Raw genomic sequence first — 21,929 nt, 5'->3', positions numbered from 1 at the left:
CCACAAAACGCGGCGATTTGTAGATGCCGAATAAACATTCGCTCTCGTTGCCAAGTGGGTTTACTGACGTGCATCATCGAAGAGAGACCACGTGGGAAGGAAGACCGAGGCCGTGGGGAGACGGAATCCTTCAGGAAGTCACCTCTTACCATTCTGCAACTCGGTGTGCTCCCCGGTGTTACCTTCATCAGAAACGACCTGTCCTTTCGGTCTGCTTCTAGCCCACGGACAGAAATTGGTCTGTTTTCCCCCCAGTTTGGGGTTTTGGTTTCCTGAAAACACACAGCACAAGGCCGTCCCCCTGGGGCTGGGAGGACCTAGTAACGCTGTGCATGCAATTGTCTTTGACTCAGGGAAACAACCCTTTGGCTGAATGAGGCTTCCTGCTTCCTCGCGGGTTGATGAAGTAACAATTTACTGTTATCTGATAAGCACATTTAAAAATTCCTTTGTGAGTAATACTGGGAAAACTGCCCCCAAATATTTATTCAGATGTTTTATGGAAAAGCATTCATGAGATCAGACCGGGCCGGGGTGGGGAGGGGGCGGCCGTGCTCCCAGCCGCGTGGTGGGCAGCTCCTGGCTATTACCGCGGCGCCGGCCCCGCCATCCCAGATCTGCTGGGTCACTTCTCCAGCGAGACGCTCCGGGAATGCAGATCCGTTCTAGGACCTGCCGCAGCCAAGAGCTTCCCCAAGGGCGGCTCTGCGGGGGCAGGGATTCGCAGCGCCTTCCGGAGAATTCCATCCCTCTACTGGGCCGTGGTTCGAAAGGCTCTCTGACCTGGCTCACCTCGGACATGTGGCTAATGCCATTCAGATGAATGGCGTCAGCTTCGCTGCGTGCGGCAGGGTCTCCCAGAGGGACTCGGTGCGGTGCACGCCCACAGGCACTTACCATGGAGGGAGACTTTCCTAGCAAATACCCACAGGACTATACTCCAAATGAAGATGGCAAGAAGGCCGGGGTCTGGAGGGAGACAGGAGCCACGAGTCCTCAAATGGAAGAGACTGGATGGGAGTAGTCAGGGAGGGCTTCTTGGAAGAAGGGGATATTCCTGATGGGTTTTCTACACAGTCACAGGCTAAGAGGACCCCCTGGCAGAGCCATGAGGGGGACCCGGCAGGCAGGGGGGACACAGACGGAGACAGAAGCAAGGGCGCCGGGGCTGTGAGCAGGCCAGGCCCCCGACTGGCTGTGGCATGGAGGGCAGATGGCAGCAGCGGATGAACAAAGGGCTCACTGAGCCGGCAGCTCCCCTCACAGCCCAGGGCTCCTCCCAGGGACGAGAGGACGGCACCTGGGGGTTAGGAGGCTGGACTGGAGACAGGCCAGTGAGGCGAGGCAGAGGGCGGGGGACAGGGAAGCCTGTCCAGGGGCGTGGGGACCCTGATCCGGCTGTTACCTGAGGTCAGGGAGGACAGCAATGAGACCGACCAGGAGCGGAGAGGGCAGAGGCAGGCTGGACGGGGTCCGGGGCAGGTGGGGGTGCTCAGAGGCTGGGCCCCAGCCCTGTGGGGCCGAGGAGGGCCCGGCTCAGGGTGCGGTCAGAACAGGACAGAGACAGGGACTGCTCAGCGGGGGCAGTGAAGGCCCTGCCGGGGCGCAACCACCTGTGGCCTCACTCCTGTGCTTCCCGCAGGCCTGCCGCCCCCCCCCCCACCCCCATCCCCCCTGCCGGGCTCATCCCACAGTGGAAGCCACGGCCGATTCTGAAACCCCCTCATTCCGGGCATGGTCAGCCTCAGAACACGCCCACCCTGGGAACCCCGCCCTGGAGGCGTGCAGGGGTGACGCCCGGGAGTGCTGGTGACTGAGCAGGAAGCCCTGACACAGGAGAGAGCGCAAGGCCCTCGGACTGGGACTCCGTCCTGGGTCTGCACCCAGAGGCTGCCTCCTGCCCGCCGCCTGCAGCTCCGCAGTCTCATCGTCTCCCCACAGCCCGGCGTTCTCCACCTTCCGCTGACTGTCACCCCACAGCCCGGCGTTCCCCACCTTCCGCTGACTGTCACCCCACAGCCCGGCGTTCCCCACCTTCCGCTGACTGTCACCCCACAGCCCAGCGTTCCCCACCTTCACTGACTGTCACCCCACAGCCCGGCGTTCCCCACATTCCGCTGACTGTCACCCCACAGCCCGGCGTTCCCCACCTTCCGCTGACTGTCACCCCACAGCCCGGCGTTCCCCACCTTCTGCTGACTGTCACCCCACAGCCCGGCGTTCCCCACCTTCCGCTGACTGTCACCACACAGCCCGGCGTTCCCCACCTTCACTGACTGTCACCCCACAGCCCGGCGTTCTCCACCTTCTGCTGACTGTCACCCCACAGCCCGGCGTTCTCCACCTTCCGCTGACTCTGTCACCCCACAGCCCGGCGTTCCCAACCTTCCGCTGACTGTCACCCCACAGCCCGGCGTTCCCCACCTTCCGCTGACTGTCACCCCACAGCCCGGCGTTCTCCACCTTCACTGACTGTCACCCCACAGCCCGGTGTTCCCCACCTTCACTGACTGTCACCCCACAGCCCAGCGTTCCCCACCTTCCGCTGACTGTCACCCCACAGCCCGGCGTTCCCCACCTTCCGCTGACTGTCACCCCACAGCCCAGCGTTCCCCACCTTCACTGACTGTCACCCCACAGCCCGGCGTTCCCCACCTTCCGCTGACTGTCACCCCACAGCCGGCGTTCTCCACCTTCACTGACTGTCACCCCACAGCCCGGCGTTCCCCACCTTCACTGACTGTCACCCCACAGCCCGGCGTTCCCCACCTTCACTGACTGTCACCCCACAGCCCGGCGTTCCCCACCTTCACTGACTGTCACCCCACAGCCCGGCGTTCCCCACCTTCTGCTGACTGTCACCCCACAGCCCGGCGTTCTCCACCTTCCGCTGACTGTCACCCCACAGCCCGGCGTTCTCCACCTTCCGCTGACTGTCACCCCACAGCCCGGCGTTCTCCACCTTCACTGACTGTCACCCCACAGCCCGGCGTTCCCCACCTTCACTGACTGTCACCCCACAACCCGGCGTTCCCCACCTTCCGCTGACTGTCACCCCACAGCCCGGCGTTCCCCACCTTCCGCTGACTGTCACCCCACAGCCCAGTGTTCCCCACTTTCACTGACTGTCACCCCACAGCCCGGCGTTCCCCACCTTCCGCTGACTGTCACCCCACAGCCGGCGTTCTCCACCTTCACTGACTGTCACCCCACAGCCCGGCGTTCCCCACCTTAACTGACTGTCACCCCACAGCCCGGCGTTCCCCACCTTCCGCTGACTGTCACCCCACAGCCCGGCGTCCTCCACCTTCCGCTGACTGTCACCCCACAGCCCGGCGTTCTCCACCTTCACTGACTGTCACCCCACAGCCGGGCGTTCCCCACCTTCCGCTGACTGTCACCCCACAGCCGGCGTTCCCCACCTTCCGCTGACTGTCACCCCACAGCCCGGCGTTCTCCACCTTCCGCTGACTGTCACCCCACAGCCCGGCGTTCCCCACCTTCACTGACTGTCACCCCACAGCCCGGCGTTCTCCACCTTCCGCTGACTGTCACCCCACAGCCCGGCGTTCTCCACCTTCCGCTGACTGTCACCCCACAGCCCGGCGTTCTCCACCTTCCGCTGACTGTCACCCCACAGCCCGGCGTTCCCCACCTTCACTGACTCTGTCACCCCACAGCCCGGCGTTCCCCACCTTCCGCTGACTGTCACCCCACAGCCCGGCGTTCTCCACCTTCACTGACTGTCACCCCACAGCCCGGCGTTCCCCACCTTCACTGACTGTCACCCCACAGCCCGGCGTTCTCCACCTTCCGCTGACTGTCACCCCACAGCCCGGCGTTCTCCACCTTCCGCTGACTGTCACCCCACAGCCCGGCGTTCTCCACCTTCCGCTGACTGTCACCCCACAGCCCGGCGTTCCCCACCTTCCGCTGACTGTCACCCCACAGCCCGGCGTTCTCCACCTTCCGCTGACTGTCACCCCACAGCCCGGCGTTCCCCACCTTCACTGACTCTGTCACCCCACAGCCCGGCGTTCCCCACCTTCCGCTGACTGTCACCCCACAGCCCGGCGTTCTCCACCTTCACTGACTGTCACCCCACAGCCCGGCGTTCTCCACCTTCCGCTGACTGTCACCCCACAGCCGGCGTTCCCCACCTTCCGCTGACTGTCACCCCACAGCCGGCGTTCCCCACCTTCCGCTGACTGTCACCCCACAGCCCGGCGTTCTCCACCTTCGCTGACTGTCACCCCACAGCCCGGCGTTCTCCACCATCCGCTGACTCTGTCACCCCACAGCCCGGCGTTCCCCACCTTCCGCTGACTCTGTCACCCCACAGCCCGGCGTTCTCCACCTTCCGCTGACTGTCACCCCACAGCCCGGCGTTCTCCACCTTCACTGACTGTCACCCCACAGCCCGGCGTTCCCCACCTTCACTGACTGTCACCCCACAGCCCGGCGTTCTCCACCTTCACTGACTGTCACCCACCAGCCCGGCGTTCTCCACCTTCACTGACTGTCACCCCACAGCCCGGCGTTCTCCCCCTTCCGCTGACTGTCACCCCAAGCCCGGCGTTCCCCACCTTCACTGACTGTCACCCCAAGCCCGGCGTTCCCCACCTTCCGCTGACTGTCACCCCACAGCCCGGCGTTCTCCACCTTCCGCTGACTGTCACCCCACAGCCCGGCGTTCCCAACCTTCACTGACTGTCACCCCACAGCCCGGCGTTCTCCACCTTCCGCTGATTGTCACCCCACAGCCGGCGTTCCCCACCTTCTGCTGACTGTCACCCCACAGCCCGGCGTTCCCCACCTTCACTGACTGTCACCCCACAGCCCGGCGTTCCCCACCTTCTGCTGACTGTCACCCCACAGCCCGGCGTTCCCCACCTTCTGCTGACTGTCACCCCACAGCCCGGCGTTCCCCACCTTCACTGACTGTCACCCCACAGCCCGGCGTTCCCCACCTTCACTGACTGTCACCCCACAGCCCGGCGTTCTCCACCTTCCGCTGACTGTCACCCCACAGCCCGGCGTTCCCCACCTTCCGCTGACTGTCACCCCACAGCCGGCGTTCCCCACCTTCCGCTGACTGTCACCCCACAGCCGGCATTCTCCACCTTCCGCTGACTGTCACCCCACAGCCCGGCGTTCCCCACCTTCCGCTGACTGTCACCCCACAGCCCGGCGTTCCCCACCTTCCGCTGACTGTCACCCCACAGCCCGGCGTTCTCCACCTTCACTGACTGTCACCCCACAGCCCGGCGTTCCCCACCTTCACTGACTGTCACCCCACAGCCCGGCGTTCCCCACCTTCTGCTGACTGTCACCCCACAGCCCGGCGTTCTCCACCTTCACTGACTGTCACCCCACAGCCCGGCGTTCCCCACCTTCACTGACTGTCACCCCACAGCCCGGCGTTCCCCACCTTCCGCTGACTGTCACCCCACAGCCCGGCGTTCCCCACCTTCCGCTGACTGTCACCCCACAGCCCGGCGTTCCCCACCTTCTGCTGACTGTCACCCCACAGCCCGGCGTTCTCCACCTTCACTGACTCTGTCACCCCACAGCCCGGCGTTCCCCACCTTCCGCTGACTGTCACCCCACAGCCCGGCGTTCTCCACCTTCACTGACTGTCACCCCACAGCCCGGCGTTCTCCACCTTCCGCTGACTGTCACCCCACAGCCCGGCGTTCCCCACCTTCCGCTGACTGTCACCCCACAGCCCGGCGTTCCCCACCTTCCGCTGACTGTCACCCCACAGCCGGTGTTCCCCACCTTCCGCTGACTGTCACCCCACAGCCGGTGTTCTCCACCTTCCGCTGACTGTCACCCCACAGCCCGGCGTTCCCCACCTTCCGCTGACTGTCACCCCACAGCCGGCGTTCTCCACCTTCCGCTGACTGTCACCCCACAGCCGGTGTTCTCCACCTTCCGCTGACTGTCACCCCACAGCCCGGCGTTCCCCACCTTCTGCTGACTGTCACCCCACAGCCCGGCGTTCCCCACCTTCCGCTGACTGTCACCCCACAGCCGGCGTTCTCCACCTTCCGCTGACTGTCACCCCACAGCCCGGCGTTCCCCACCTTCCGCTGACTGTCACCCCACAGCCCGGCGTTCCCCACCTTCCGCTGACTGTCACCCCACAGCCGGCGTTCTCCACCTTCCGCTACTGTCACCCCACAGCCCGGCGTTCCCCACCTTCACTGACTGTCACCCCACAGCCGGTGTTCTCCACCTTCACTGACTCTGTCACCCCACAGCCCGGCGTTCCCCACCTTCCGCTGACTGTCACCCCACAGCCCGGCGTTCCCCACCTTCCGCTGACTGTCACCCCACAGCCGGCGTTCTCCACCTTCCGCTGACTGTCACCCCACAGCCCGGCGTTCCCCACCTTCACTGACTGTCACCCCATAGCCCGGCGTTCCCCACCTTCCGCTGACTGTCACCCCACAGCCCGGCGTTCCCCACCTTCTGCTGACTGTCACCCCACAGCCCGGCGTTCTCCACCTTCACTGACTCTGTCACCCCACAGCCCGGCGTTCCCCACCTTCCGCTGACTGTCACCCCACAGCCCGGCGTTCCCCACCTTCCGCTGACTGTCACCCCACAGCCCGGCGTTCTCCACCTTCACTGACTGTCACCCCACAGCCCGGCGTTCTCCACCTTCCGCTGACTGTCACCCCACAGCCCGGCGTTCCCCACCTTCCGCTGACTGTCACCCCACAGCCCGGCGTTCCCCACCTTCCGCTGACTGTCACCCCACAGCCCGGCGTTCCCCACCTTCACTGACTGTCACCCCACAGCCCGGCGTTCTCCACCTTCCGCTGACTGTCACCCCACAGCCCGGCGTTCCCCACCTTCCGCTGACTGTCACCCCACAGCCCGGCGTTCCCCACCTTCCGCTGACTGTCACCCCACAGCCGGCGTTCTCCACCTTCCGCTGACTGTCACCCCACAGCCCGGCGTTCCCCACCTTCACTGACTGTCACCCCATAGCCCGGCGTTCCCCACCTTCCGCTGACTGTCACCCCACAGCCCGGCGTTCCCCACCTTCTGCTGACTGTCACCCCACAGCCCGGCGTTCTCCACCTTCACTGACTCTGTCACCCCACAGCCCGGCGTTCCCCACCTTCCGCTGACTGTCACCCCACAGCCCGGCGTTCCCCACCTTCCGCTGACTGTCACCCCACAGCCCGGCGTTCTCCACCTTCACTGACTGTCACCCCACAGCCCGGCGTTCTCCACCTTCCGCTGACTGTCACCCCACAGCCCGGCGTTGCCCACCTTCCGCTGACTGTCACCCCACAGCCGGCGTTCTCCACCTTCCGCTGACTGTCACCCCACAGCCCGGCGTTCCCCACCTTCACTGACTGTCACCCCACAGCCCGGCGTTCCCCACCTTCCGCTGACTGTCACCCCACAGCCCGGCGTTCCCCACCTTCTGCTGACTGTCACCCCACAGCCCGGCGTTCTCCACCTTCACTGACTCTGTCACCCCACAGCCCGGCGTTCTCCACCTTCCGCTGACTCTGTCACCCCACAGCCCGGCGTTCTCCACCTTCACTGACTGTCACCCCACAGCCCGGCGTTCCCCACCTTCACTGACTCTGTCACCCCACAGCCCGGCGTTCTCCACCTTCCGCTGACTGTCACCCCACAGCCCGGCGTTCTCCACCTTCACTGACTGTCACCCCACAGCCCGGCGTTCCCCACCTTCCGCTGACTGTCACCCCACAGCCCGGCGTTCCCCACCTTCTGCTGACTGTCACCCCACAGCCCGGCGTTCTCCACCTTCACTGACTCTGTCACCCCACAGCCCGGCGTTCCCCACCTTCCGCTGACTGTCACCCCACAGCCCGGCGTTCCCCACCTTCCGCTGACTGTCACCCCACAGCCGGTGTTCCCCACCTTCCGCTGACTGTCACCCCACAGCCGGCGTTGCCCACCTTCCGCTGACTGTCACCCCACAGCCCGGCGTTCCCCACCTTCCGCTGACTGTCACCCCACAGCCGGCGTTCTCCACCTTCCGCTGACTGTCACCCCACAGCCGGTGTTCTCCACCTTCCGCTGACTGTCACCCCACAGCCCGGCGTTCCCCACCTTCTGCTGACTGTCACCCCACAGCCCGGCGTTCCCCACCTTCCGCTGACTGTCACCCCACAGCCGGCGTTCTCCACCTTCCGCTGACTGTCACCCCACAGCCCGGCGTTCCCCACCTTCCGCTGACTGTCACCCCACAGCCCGGCGTTCCCCACCTTCCGCTGACTGTCACCCCACAGCCGGCGTTCTCCACCTTCCGCTACTGTCACCCCACAGCCCGGCGTTCCCCACCTTCACTGACTGTCACCCCACAGCCGGTGTTCTCCACCTTCACTGACTCTGTCACCCCACAGCCCGGCGTTCCCCACCTTCCGCTGACTGTCACCCCACAGCCCGGCGTTCCCCACCTTCCGCTGACTGTCACCCCACAGCCGGCGTTCTCCACCTTCCGCTGACTGTCACCCCACAGCCCGGCGTTCCCCACCTTCACTGACTGTCACCCCATAGCCCGGCGTTCCCCACCTTCCGCTGACTGTCACCCCACAGCCCGGCGTTCCCCACCTTCTGCTGACTGTCACCCCACAGCCCGGCGTTCTCCACCTTCACTGACTCTGTCACCCCACAGCCCGGCGTTCCCCACCTTCCGCTGACTGTCACCCCACAGCCCGGCGTTCCCCACCTTCCGCTGACTGTCACCCCACAGCCCGGCGTTCTCCACCTTCACTGACTGTCACCCCACAGCCCGGCGTTCTCCACCTTCCGCTGACTGTCACCCCACAGCCCGGCGTTCCCCACCTTCCGCTGACTGTCACCCCACAGCCCGGCGTTCCCCACCTTCCGCTGACTGTCACCCCACAGCCCGGCGTTCCCCACCTTCACTGACTGTCACCCCACAGCCCGGCGTTCTCCACCTTCCGCTGACTGTCACCCCACAGCCCGGCGTTCCCCACCTTCCGCTGACTGTCACCCCACAGCCCGGCGTTCCCCACCTTCCGCTGACTGTCACCCCACAGCCGGCGTTCTCCACCTTCCGCTGACTGTCACCCCACAGCCCGGCGTTCCCCACCTTCACTGACTGTCACCCCATAGCCCGGCGTTCCCCACCTTCCGCTGACTGTCACCCCACAGCCCGGCGTTCCCCACCTTCTGCTGACTGTCACCCCACAGCCCGGCGTTCTCCACCTTCACTGACTCTGTCACCCCACAGCCCGGCGTTCCCCACCTTCCGCTGACTGTCACCCCACAGCCCGGCGTTCCCCACCTTCCGCTGACTGTCACCCCACAGCCCGGCGTTCTCCACCTTCACTGACTGTCACCCCACAGCCCGGCGTTCCCCACCTTCCGCTGACTGTCACCCCACAGCCCGGCGTTCTCCACCTTCACTGACTCTGTCACCCCACAGCCCGGCGTTCTCCACCTTCCGCTGACTGTCACCCCACAGCCCGGCGTTCCCCACCTTCCGCTGACTGTCACCCCACAGCCCGGCGTTCCCCACCTTCCGCTGACTGTCACCCCACAGCCGGCGTTCTCCACCTTCCGCTGACTGTCACCCCACAGCCCGGCGTTCCCCACCTTCACTGACTGTCACCCCATAGCCCGGCGTTCCCCACCTTCCGCTGACTGTCACCCCACAGCCCGGCGTTCCCCACCTTCTGCTGACTGTCACCCCACAGCCCGGCGTTCTCCACCTTCACTGACTCTGTCACCCCACAGCCCGGCGTTCCCCACCTTCCGCTGACTGTCACCCCACAGCCCGGCGTTCCCCACCTTCCGCTGACTGTCACCCCACAGCCCGGCGTTCTCCACCTTCACTGACTGTCACCCCACAGCCCGGCGTTCTCCACCTTCCGCTGACTGTCACCCCACAGCCCGGCGTTGCCCACCTTCCGCTGACTGTCACCCCACAGCCGGCGTTCTCCACCTTCCGCTGACTGTCACCCCACAGCCCGGCGTTCCCCACCTTCACTGACTGTCACCCCACAGCCCGGCGTTCCCCACCTTCCGCTGACTGTCACCCCACAGCCCGGCGTTCCCCACCTTCTGCTGACTGTCACCCCACAGCCCGGCGTTCTCCACCTTCACTGACTCTGTCACCCCACAGCCCGGCGTTCCCCACCTTCCGCTGACTGTTACCCCACAGCCCGGCGTTCCCCACCTTCACTGACTGTCACCCCACAGCCCGGCGTTCCCCACCTTCACTGACTGTCACCCCACAGCCCGGCGTTCTCCACCTTCACTGACTGTCACCCCACAGCCCGGCGTTCTCCACCTTCCGCTGACTGTCACCCCACAGCCCGGCGTTCTCCACCTTCCGCTGACTCTGTCACCCCACAGCCCGGCGTTCTCCACCTTCACTGACTGTCACCCCACAGCCCGGCGTTCCCCACCTTCACTGACTCTGTCACCCCACAGCCCGGCGTTCTCCACCTTCCGCTGACTGTCACCCCACAGCCCGGCGTTCCCCACCTTCCGCTGACTGTCACCCCACAGCCCGGCGTTCCCCACCTTCCGCTGACTGTCACCCCACAGCCGGCGTTCTCCACCTTCCGCTACTGTCACCCCACAGCCCGGCGTTCCCCACCTTCACTGACTGTCACCCCACAGCCGGTGTTCTCCACCTTCACTGACTCTGTCACCCCACAGCCCGGCGTTCCCCACCTTCCGCTGACTGTCACCCCACAGCCCGGCGTTCCCCACCTTCCGCTGACTGTCACCCCACAGCCGGCGTTCTCCACCTTCCGCTGACTGTCACCCCACAGCCCGGCGTTCCCCACCTTCACTGACTGTCACCCCATAGCCCGGCGTTCCCCACCTTCCGCTGACTGTCACCCCACAGCCCGGCGTTCCCCACCTTCTGCTGACTGTCACCCCACAGCCCGGCGTTCTCCACCTTCACTGACTCTGTCACCCCACAGCCCGGCGTTCCCCACCTTCCGCTGACTGTCACCCCACAGCCCGGCGTTCCCCACCTTCCGCTGACTGTCACCCCACAGCCCGGCGTTCTCCACCTTCACTGACTGTCACCCCACAGCCCGGCGTTCTCCACCTTCCGCTGACTGTCACCCCACAGCCCGGCGTTCCCCACCTTCCGCTGACTGTCACCCCACAGCCCGGCGTTCCCCACCTTCCGCTGACTGTCACCCCACAGCCCGGCGTTCCCCACCTTCACTGACTGTCACCCCACAGCCCGGCGTTCTCCACCTTCCGCTGACTGTCACCCCACAGCCCGGCGTTCCCCACCTTCCGCTGACTGTCACCCCACAGCCCGGCGTTCCCCACCTTCCGCTGACTGTCACCCCACAGCCGGCGTTCTCCACCTTCCGCTGACTGTCACCCCACAGCCCGGCGTTCCCCACCTTCACTGACTGTCACCCCATAGCCCGGCGTTCCCCACCTTCCGCTGACTGTCACCCCACAGCCCGGCGTTCCCCACCTTCTGCTGACTGTCACCCCACAGCCCGGCGTTCTCCACCTTCACTGACTCTGTCACCCCACAGCCCGGCGTTCCCCACCTTCCGCTGACTGTCACCCCACAGCCCGGCGTTCCCCACCTTCCGCTGACTGTCACCCCACAGCCCGGCGTTCTCCACCTTCACTGACTGTCACCCCACAGCCCGGCGTTCTCCACCTTCCGCTGACTGTCACCCCACAGCCCGGCGTTGCCCACCTTCCGCTGACTGTCACCCCACAGCCGGCGTTCTCCACCTTCCGCTGACTGTCACCCCACAGCCCGGCGTTCCCCACCTTCACTGACTGTCACCCCACAGCCCGGCGTTCCCCACCTTCCGCTGACTGTCACCCCACAGCCCGGCGTTCCCCACCTTCTGCTGACTGTCACCCCACAGCCCGGCGTTCTCCACCTTCACTGACTCTGTCACCCCACAGCCCGGCGTTCTCCACCTTCCGCTGACTCTGTCACCCCACAGCCCGGCGTTCTCCACCTTCACTGACTGTCACCCCACAGCCCGGCGTTCCCCACCTTCACTGACTCTGTCACCCCACAGCCCGGCGTTCTCCACCTTCCGCTGACTGTCACCCCACAGCCCGGCGTTCTCCACCTTCACTGACTGTCACCCCACAGCCCGGCGTTCCCCACCTTCCGCTGACTGTCACCCCACAGCCCGGCGTTCCCCACCTTCTGCTGACTGTCACCCCACAGCCCGGCGTTCTCCACCTTCACTGACTCTGTCACCCCACAGCCCGGCGTTCCCCACCTTCCGCTGACTGTCACCCCACAGCCCGGCGTTCCCCACCTTCCGCTGACTGTCACCCCACAGCCGGTGTTCCCCACCTTCCGCTGACTGTCACCCCACAGCCGGTGTTCTCCACCTTCCGCTGACTGTCACCCCACAGCCCGGCGTTCCCCACCTTCCGCTGACTGTCACCCCACAGCCGGCGTTCTCCACCTTCCGCTGACTGTCACCCCACAGCCGGTGTTCTCCACCTTCCGCTGACTGTCACCCCACAGCCCGGCGTTCCCCACCTTCTGCTGACTGTCACCCCACAGCCCGGCGTTCCCCACCTTCCGCTGACTGTCACCCCACAGCCGGCGTTCTCCACCTTCCGCTGACTGTCACCCCACAGCCCGGCGTTCCCCACCTTCCGCTGACTGTCACCCCACAGCCCGGCGTTCCCCACCTTCCGCTGACTGTCACCCCACAGCCGGCGTTCTCCACCTTCCGCTACTGTCACCCCACAGCCCGGCGTTCCCCACCTTCACTGACTGTCACCCCACAGCCGGTGTTCTCCACCTTCACTGACTCTGTCACCCCACAGCCCGGCGTTCCCCACCTTCCGCTGACTGTCACCCCACAGCCCGGCGTTCCCCACCTTCCGCTGACTGTCACCCCACAGCCGGCGTTCTCCACCTTCCGCTGACTGTCACCCCACAGCCCGGCGTTCCCCACCTTCACTGACTGTCACCCCATAGCCCGGCGTTCCCCACCTTCCGCTGACTGTCACCCCACAGCCCGGCGTTCCCCACCTTCTGCTGACTGTCACCCCACAGCCCGGCGTTCTCCACCTTCACTGACTCTGTCACCCCACAGCCCGGCGTTCCCCACCTTCCGCTGACTGTCACCCCACAGCCCGGCGTTCCCCACCTTCCGCTGACTGTCACCCCACAGCCCGGCGTTCTCCACCTTCACTGACTGTCACCCCACAGCCCGGCGTTCTCCACCTTCCGCTGACTGTCACCCCACAGCCCGGCGTTCCCCACCTTCCGCTGACTGTCACCCCACAGCCCGGCGTTCCCCACCTTCCGCTGACTGTCACCCCACAGCCCGGCGTTCCCCACCTTCACTGACTGTCACCCCACAGCCCGGCGTTCTCCACCTTCCGCTGACTGTCACCCCACAGCCCGGCGTTCCCCACCTTCCGCTGACTGTCACCCCAAGCCCGGCGTTCCCCACCTTCCGCTGACTGTCACCCCACAGCCGGCGTTCTCCACCTTCCGCTGACTGTCACCCCACAGCCCGGCGTTCCCCACCTTCACTGACTGTCACCCCATAGCCCGGCGTTCCCCACCTTCCGCTGACTGTCACCCCACAGCCCGGCGTTCCCCACCTTCTGCTGACTGTCACCCCACAGCCCGGCGTTCTCCACCTTCACTGACTCTGTCACCCCACAGCCCGGCGTTCCCCACCTTCCGCTGACTGTCACCCCACAGCCCGGCGTTCCCCACCTTCCGCTGACTGTCACCCTACAGCCCGGCGTTCTCCACCTTCACTGACTGTCACCCCACAGCCCGGCGTTCTCCACCTTCCGCTGACTGTCACCCCACAGCCCGGCGTTGCCCACCTTCCGCTGACTGTCACCCCACAGCCGGCGTTCTCCACCTTCCGCTGACTGTCACCCCACAGCCCGGCGTTCCCCACCTTCACTGACTGTCACCCCACAGCCCGGCGTTCCCCACCTTCCGCTGACTGTCACCCCACAGCCCGGCGTTCCCCACCTTCTGCTGACTGTCACCCCACAGCCCGGCGTTCTCCACCTTCACTGACTCTGTCACCCCACAGCCCGGCGTTCTCCACCTTCCGCTGACTCTGTCACCCCACAGCCCGGCGTTCTCCACCTTCACTGACTGTCACCCCACAGCCCGGCGTTCCCCACCTTCACTGACTCTGTCACCCCACAGCCCGGCGTTCTCCACCTTCCGCTGACTGTCACCCCACAGCCCGGCGTTCTCCACCTTCACTGACTGTCACCCCACAGCCCGGCGTTCCCCACCTTCCGCTGACTGTCACCCCACAGCCCGGCGTTCCCCACCTTCTGCTGACTGTCACCCCACAGCCCGGCGTTCTCCACCTTCACTGACTCTGTCACCCCACAGCCCGGCGTTCCCCACCTTCCGCTGACTGTTACCCCACAGCCCGGCGTTCCCCACCTTCACTGACTGTCACCCCACAGCCCGGCGTTCCCCACCTTCACTGACTGTCACCCCACAGCCCGGCGTTCTCCACCTTCACTGACTGTCACCCCACAGCCCGGCGTTCTCCACCTTCCGCTGACTGTCACCCCACAGCCCGGCGTTCTCCACCTTCCGCTGACTCTGTCACCCCACAGCCCGGCGTTCTCCACCTTCACTGACTGTCACCCCACAGCCCGGCGTTCCCCACCTTCACTGACTCTGTCACCCCACAGCCCGGCGTTCTCCACCTTCCGCTGACTGTCACCCCACAGCCCGGCGTTCTCCACCTTCACTGACTGTCACCCCACAGCCCGGCGTTCTCCACCTTCACTGACTGTCACCCCACAGCCCGGCGTTCTCCACCTTCACTGACTCTGTCACCCCACAGCCCGGCGTTCCCCACCTTCACTGACTGTCACCCCATAGCCCGGCGTTCTCCACCTTCACTGACTGTCACCCCACAGCCGGCGTTCCCCACCTTCCGCTGACTGTCACCCCACAGCCCGGCGTCCTCCACCTTCACTGACTCTGTCACCCCACAGCCCTGGCCTGTCCCCGTGCGCCTCCAGCCCCTGCCCAGCCGGGCCTCCATCGCTTCCAGCCGGAGCTCTGCTAGGAAACCCTGCCTCCGCTCTGGCCCGGACCAAAGTGAACCTCGGACGCAGCACGTGCAAGTCCTCGAAGCTTCCTGGGGCTCACCTTGGCCCCGCCTCCCTCCGTGCTCCACACCCCGTCTTACGGTCCAGGGGAGCTGGGCTGAGCACCCCAGCAACCTCTCCCTCCTGGGCCCCCATCCCCACCCCGACTAGGTACCAGTCATCCTATTGTACCTGGTCCCCTCTGTCAGGAGCCTGCCCTGTCCCCCGGGTGAGAACAAAGCCCCTGCCTGCGGTTTCCATGGCAACCCAGGACAACTCCTTCCCGAACACCTAGCAAATCCCAAGGTCATTGCCTCTGTGCCTGCAGGTCTCCCCCGCGATGTAGGGAGGCCCGTGAGACCAGGGACTGTGCAGGGCACACAGTGGGGTCTCAGGAAGGGTCTGCTCAGAGACGGATGCAAACGTGCCCGGCGTCACTGCAGGGGCCTCGCCGAGGTGGCCGGGGCTCCCAGCACGGAAAGGGACGTCTGTGCTCATTAGCTTTGGGAGGTCAGCAAGGACAGGGGGCTGCAGGCAGGACCTGGGTCACGCCGCCTCCCGGTCTCTCTGTGCTGCCTACCGTGGGTAAACGTCCCCTCATCTCTGCACGGGACCCATTTACCCTTACATACGTGTGCAGGCACACACGTGTCACTGCCCAGGGCCTCAAAGACCGCTCAGCATTCACCAGCCAACAGGGGGCAGAACTGGCCGCTGGCCTCGTCGTCTCTGTCCCTGCACGTCGGGTGCCGCTGTCCCCCAGCCCCTGTCCTGCTGCCTGAGCTCCCGCCCGAACCTCCCCGGTCTGTTCGGGGTCAAGACTGATGGGCGGCGCGAGCCCTGCTCCGAGAGCCAGGCAGTCTCGCTGCTAACACGTCTGACACTGTAGCCGGCTCACTCCCGCGTGTGAAGGATGAACTAACTCGGCATGCGAGGGGAACATCTGCAGCTCGCCTCGCCATCCTGCCCGCAGACAGATGCGGCTGCAGATTTGTTTATCGGATTGAACACCGTGCCCGCACTGGGCTCTGGCTGCAGAACGCGTCTGACTCACCGGCAAAGCAAACCGACACGAGAGCGCGAACACCGCGGGGGCAGGCAGGGGCCGGACACCGCGCCCGAGCCGGTCGAGAGCGTGCTGGTCGCTGGGACGGTCCCGGAACTTGGGGAATGAAAAGGGGCCTCAGGAACTTAAAACTAGTGACGGGGCGCGACCCCTGCCTCACACACGGTCTGAAGATCTCCTTGTAAAGGAGTGTGAGCCCGGGAGGGCGTCTGTTTCGGGCAAAATACCACAGGATGACGCAGCGCCTAGGCCTGTCTCCCCAAAACGGTGCGTTCCAGCCCCGGGGCGCGTGGCCGTGACTGCGTTTGAAGGAGAGCCTTTGCGATGCCCTCAGGTTAAGGCGAGGTCACGCTGGGTCAGGGTGGGCCCTGAGCCAAGGACTCGCGTCCTTAGAAGAGGAGGAAATTCAGACACAACGACACACACACACACACACACACACACACACACACACACACACACACGGAGGCCGTCAGAGATGGAGGCTGAGGCTGGAATGACGCATCTACGAGCCAAGGAATAGCGAGGAGTCTCAGAGCCCCCAGAGCCCCCCAGAGCCCCCCAGGACCCCCCAGAACCCCCAGGGTCCCCAGGAGCCCCCCAGGACCCCCCAGAACCTCCAGAGCCCCCAGGAGCCCCCAGGAGAGAGGCCCTTGCAGGAATCAATCCTCAGACACCCGGACCTCGGACGTCTGGACTCTGATCTGGCCTCCAGACTCCGAGGGGATCCACTGCTGACTTCCCAACCGCCCAGCCCGCGGTCCTTCCATACAGCAGCCCGGAAACAAGGCGCAGGACCAAGGCGGCCCTCGGGTCCTGCAGGGGACGCTGCCCTGGACCCGTGGGGCCTGCAGAGTGCACGAGGCCCAGTCCCTTGGCGACTCCCTGTCCTTAGCATGCGGGAGTGTCGCCGGGAAGGAGCGGCAGGGCACTGCCGAATCCCTCTCCCCGAGAAGGCTGCGTTCACGTCCCCCCTTGCCAGGGTCTGAGACCATCCCCCCCACGGCGCTCTGGGGGATGCGGGCCCAGCCTGCCGTGGACCCAGGGGGGCACAGGAATCCTAGGACAGCACCCAGGACAATGGAGGCTCCCTGGCCTCCGGATTCTCAGAGCCGAGCTGCGGGCGTCAGGATGGGCTCCGGGCCCCGTCCTGCCCTCGCCTCCTCCTGCTGTTCTTGCTGGAGAAGGAGGCTGTTCACAAGCTCCGTGGAGCCAGGACTGAGGCTCATCCGCTCAGGGCCCAGCCCAGCCCCGCGCAGGCCGGGAAGGCTCCTGCTGACCCTCCTCTGAGTGACAGGCCGCTCGCGGGGTCAGCATGACCCGCGCTTCTCCGCCCTCCACCCCCGGGGCTCCGCAGGCGAGGGGCTTCCAGATGACATGACGCACGCTGATGTGGGTCCGCCCCGCACCCTGACCTCTGTCCAGGGCAGAGGGCCCCCTGCAGGGTCCGTCAGGAGCCGAGAACGTGAACTCGCTCCCCTGGCTGCGAGGCCCTGGGGCTTCCTTCCCGGCCCCGTGGCGAACTGTGAGCCAAGGAAGCTGCGAATTCAGTGCCCAAAACGGGCCGGCTCCCGTGGCCGACTCTGAGATACCCAGGTCGTCGGCGTGAACACGGTCCCGTGGACATGGTGGCAGCGTGGGATCAGCACCTGGGGGTGCAGGTCCCAGCCCGAGGATCCCCCCGGTCCCCGCCCCCAGCCACCGAGCTCACCACTAAGCGGATGGGGGACAGTGAACTGCCTCCTGCTGGCGCGGACCGGGAGGGGGCCCGGCTTCGGCCCCGGGCTCTCCTGGCGCTGGGCCCGCCTCTGCTGCGCCATGAGCTCCAGCTTCTTCAGCCGCTCTTGCGAGCGAGAGATGAACTGCGGCCTCCGGGCCTCCAGCGCCTCCTGAGGGAGCGGGGAAAGAGTTTATTTTTAAATATATTTGTACTCGAGGCCCGGTGCACGACATTCATGCACTGGGGGGGGGGGGGGTGGTGTCCCTCAGCCCGGCCTGCACCCTCTCGCAATCGGGGACGTCCCCCGAGGGGTCCTTAGAGCTGCTACTGAGGTAAGAGAGGCTCCTGCCACCGCCATTGCACTCGCCAGCCGGGAGCCCGGCTTCTGGCTGAGCGGCGCTCCCCCTGTGGGAGGGCACTGACCACCAGGGGGCAGTTCCTGCATTGAGCGTCTGCCCCCTGGTGGTCAGTGTGCGTCATAGCAACCGGTCGTTCTGCCATTTGGTCGATTTGCATATTAGCCTTTTATTATATAGGATTGATTTCAGAGAGGAGGGGAGAGGGAGAGAGAGAGGAACACCAATGGTGAGAGAATCATGGATTGGCTGCCTCTTGCACGCCTCACACTGGGGATTGAGCCCCGCAACCAGGAATCAAGCTGTGACCTCCTGGTTCACAGGTTGCTGCTTAACTAATGAGCCATGCATTTTTAAGAGGAGGGACACGGGGGGGGGGGAGGGGTGCCCACATCCATCTGACTGGCCAAGGAGCTGAGCAAGAGGACAATTCAGGGACCGAAAGTGTCAGTGCGTAATCTGGTCCCCGTGGCCTTCCCCGGCTCATGGAAAGGCGGCCCAGCCCCCCGGACGGCACAGGCCCTCTCGGCCCCCGCGGCCCACACGGTGGACCAGAACCAACATCAGGGTTGTGAGAGCAAAGGCAACCGTCTACCATCCTATCCTTTCTTCCACCGCCACCCTGTCCATTCGCTCATTTCCCACAGGCCCAAACCGGATGCCCTAATCCCATCTTCCAGGGCCGTGATGGGAGGGATGGGAGTGTCCTGAGCCCCTCGCTCCTGGGGGTGGGGGGGGTGGGGGGGCTGGGAGCCTGAGGAAGCTCAGACCCAGGTCATCCGCCAGCGTAACACACAGGCCTTCTCAGGAGAAGCGGCAATCCTGCCTAACGGATGTCATGGTCTCCGTGACTCACGCTGTGACCCAGGGGCACAGAGAGGTTAGGGCACCTGCCCAGAGGCACACAGCCTCAAGGAAGGCGAGACAGGCCTCCAGCCTCAGAGGCCGAAGTGAGGGCATGTGACCCCAGGAGCAGTCTCCCCGTGGCGGGAGCCAGGTGTGGCATGCAGAGGGCCTCACCTGCAAGGTCAAGGAGGAGCTGGCTGGTGCTGGCCGGCACTCGGAGCAGCCCTCCCGCAGGCCGGGGGTCTCCGGCTCCTCGGAGGGCGCGGGCTGGGGCGGCGCGGGCGCGGGCCCGGGGATGGCGGCGGCCTCCCGCGTCTCGCACTCCTTGATCTGAACCACCAGGTCGCAGCAGGTGTAGTCTCCTGGAGGGAGGGGAGAGCCCAGTGAGCGGCGCAGCGCTTTCTCCCGGCCCCTCGCCGCCGTGAGCCGCGGAGACCCTTTTGAAAAGGGAAATGCCCGCAGGTCATGAACGGGCCTCGCTAATCCGCAGACATCATGGCTCATCACAGACCCCCGGCCGCCCTGGCCGCGGAGAGGAGTGCCCGTGGGCGGCCGGCCCCCACGACCCGCTAACCACGCCGCCCGCGGACACGTTCCCCGGCTGCCCACGGGCGGATAGCCCTGCCCGCGCCGAGGAGAACCTTCCTGCTCCGAGCCGCAGGTCCAGTGGTTCCTGTACGATCGTCACCGTTTGGTGTCTGGGGACAGAGCGTGACTGCATCTTATGGTTGCTACGTTCATGATGGAAGACGGGGCTGGCCTTAATTATTCATCCCTCCCCTTGATTTGCCACGACGACCGCTGGCTACATGGGCCTGGGAGGTCCCGTCTCAGCGCTGGTTCGGGCTCATCCCGGGGCCACGGGGACTCGATGACTGCAACCGCGGGGAAGCTGGAGACGCACCTGCCACAGGAAGCGCATCTTTGGCCTCCGCCCCGCGGCCACCGGCCTTCAGCCAGACCCGGCTGGTTGCACGCGGAGTTGTGTGAAGAAAATGGGCAACATTGAGGAGCCCATTTGAAGTGCTGACTAAACGCCATCCAAGATTGGGCCTCAGGTGTGAGATACGGAGTTAAGGGTTTACAACACTGTGGGGAGCTCTGATCCTAGAATCCCCTCCCCACTACGCTCCCAGGACTCTGGCTGGGGAGTCCCCGGCATGGGGGCTCTGTGGGGCCGGGGCGGGGAGCAGACAGGCCTGACCCAGGACACCTCCACTTCCTGCCTCTCGGGATGGCCCTGGTCCGCCCTCCACCCCCAGCCAGACCCTCATTTCCTGAGCAAGGTCTGGAAACCCCATTTGGGGGAGATATAAATCCCTCCTAGGGTCCCAGGTCAGAAAAGGAAGTGGATTACCAGCCGTGGGTCCCGTGGAAAAGGCACGGGCTCGGCCCCTCAGCCCTGCGGGGCCGCTCGCCTGGCGGACATCCCTCTTCTGGTTTTCCCTGCGTTTCTTACAAACCGCAATCACGTCAACCCCCACCCCGCTGGCCCCGTGGCCCCGTGAGCAGCCTCTGCTAAGAACCCGCTCCCTTTGAAGAACGGTTTTTGAAAATCAGACTCGGAGACACTCCCCGGGCCTCTGAGGAGCAGCACGCGGCGCGTGAAAACAGCAACAAAGGAGAAATCTCAGGGTCCGGCGAACCTGCACCCCGGCCGGCCGGCCAGACCGCAGGCAGCCGCAGAGAGTGAGAGCCCGCCGCCGGCTGGTCCCCTCCGCCGTCCTCGTCCCGGACCTCGAGGCTGACACAGCTCACGTCCTCCCCGTCCCGCCCCCTCCCCAGGTGACCATCACGTCCCGATGAAATAAACAGGTGGTGTCGCCCCAGACAGACGCTCCCTCCGCCCGTCGCCCCCGTCCCGCGTGGACTTCCTGAGTTACTTCTCTCTCGTCGCTGGGAGTAAGTCATAAGAAACAAAACATGCTTGCTTTATGAGCGGCCCCGAGACACCCCTCAGCTCCAGGAAAGTGGAAATGCGTTTAACTGGTTCTTAAATGCTGCAGGAGCGTCTGTGTCTAGTAAGAGCATCTCCCCATCGCCCCGCACAGGGGAGGGTCTCTGTGACGATAGGCTTCTCGCGTCTCATTGAAAAGCCTCCTTTTGGCCCGACGGGCGCGGCTCCGCGCTGAGCGCCGACCTAGGAACACGGAGGTCACCATTGGATTCCCAGTTAAGGGCACATGCCCGCGTTTCAGGCTCCATCCCCAGTGTGGGGCCTGCAGGAGGCAGCCAATCAATGTTCCTTTCTCCCTTTCTCTCTCTCTCTCTCTCTTTCTCTCTCTCTCTCTCTCTCTCCCCTGCCCCTCTCTGAAATCAATAAAAATATATTTAAAACAAACAAGAAAATCATCATTTTGAAGCCATAGGAAGAGGGCAAAAGTCACTGAAAATGACAAGCTGTTCCCGAGACAATGTGTCCTCCCTCTACCAGCCGGGGACCGGAGAGAGGCCGGCACTTTCGCTCTCGAGAGCCGTCTCGTGTCGGCTGGGGCCGAAGCACCTTCCTCCTGGCATTTAAAAAGGTTCCGTTCAGCGGCTGAGTGCTGTTTGACGTCCACGGCCCCACGGGCAGCGAATTTCACAGGTGACTGGGGGGCGTGCACTGTTCTTTCCTATGCCCCCCCCGCCCCCGCTTTTGGGGACAGACTATCCAACTTATGCATGACTCCAAAACAGTAGGGAAAGGGCACTTTACTAGCTCTCATCCTGCTTTTAACCCCCAGTGCCCCGACACGTCCCTAAAGCTGCTCGCAGGAGGTGTCACACCCTCTGGTTCCGCCCGGTTCCTGGTTCCTGCCGCCTTTGTTCCTCATCTCCATCCCTTCCAAAGGGACCTTTTGGGCCA

The 21,929-nt window shown here is 65.1% G+C and overlaps 1 protein-coding gene across 1 annotated transcript in view; it reads right to left on the bottom strand.

The window, feature by feature from the left end:
• Window positions 1–21,929, bottom strand: part of LOC307112712 ((E2-independent) E3 ubiquitin-conjugating enzyme FATS) — a 101,578-nt gene that overhangs the window by 8,529 nt on the left and 71,120 nt on the right. The window contains exons 3-4 of the mRNA XM_079793614.1: window positions 19,256–19,443; window positions 17,871–18,048 (exon numbers count right to left, since the gene is read on the bottom strand). Coding sequence (XP_079649740.1) covers window positions 17,871–18,048; window positions 19,256–19,443 — 366 coding nt within the window. The remainder of the gene's footprint in view (window positions 1–17,870; window positions 18,049–19,255; window positions 19,444–21,929) is intronic.

The sequence above is a fragment of the Cnephaeus nilssonii genome (assembly GCF_951640355.1).
Source record: "Cnephaeus nilssonii genome assembly, chromosome: 16".
NCBI classification, from domain to species: Eukaryota; Metazoa; Chordata; class Mammalia; order Chiroptera; family Vespertilionidae; genus Cnephaeus; species Cnephaeus nilssonii.
This window is presented reverse-complemented; position numbering and strand designations above follow the sequence as displayed.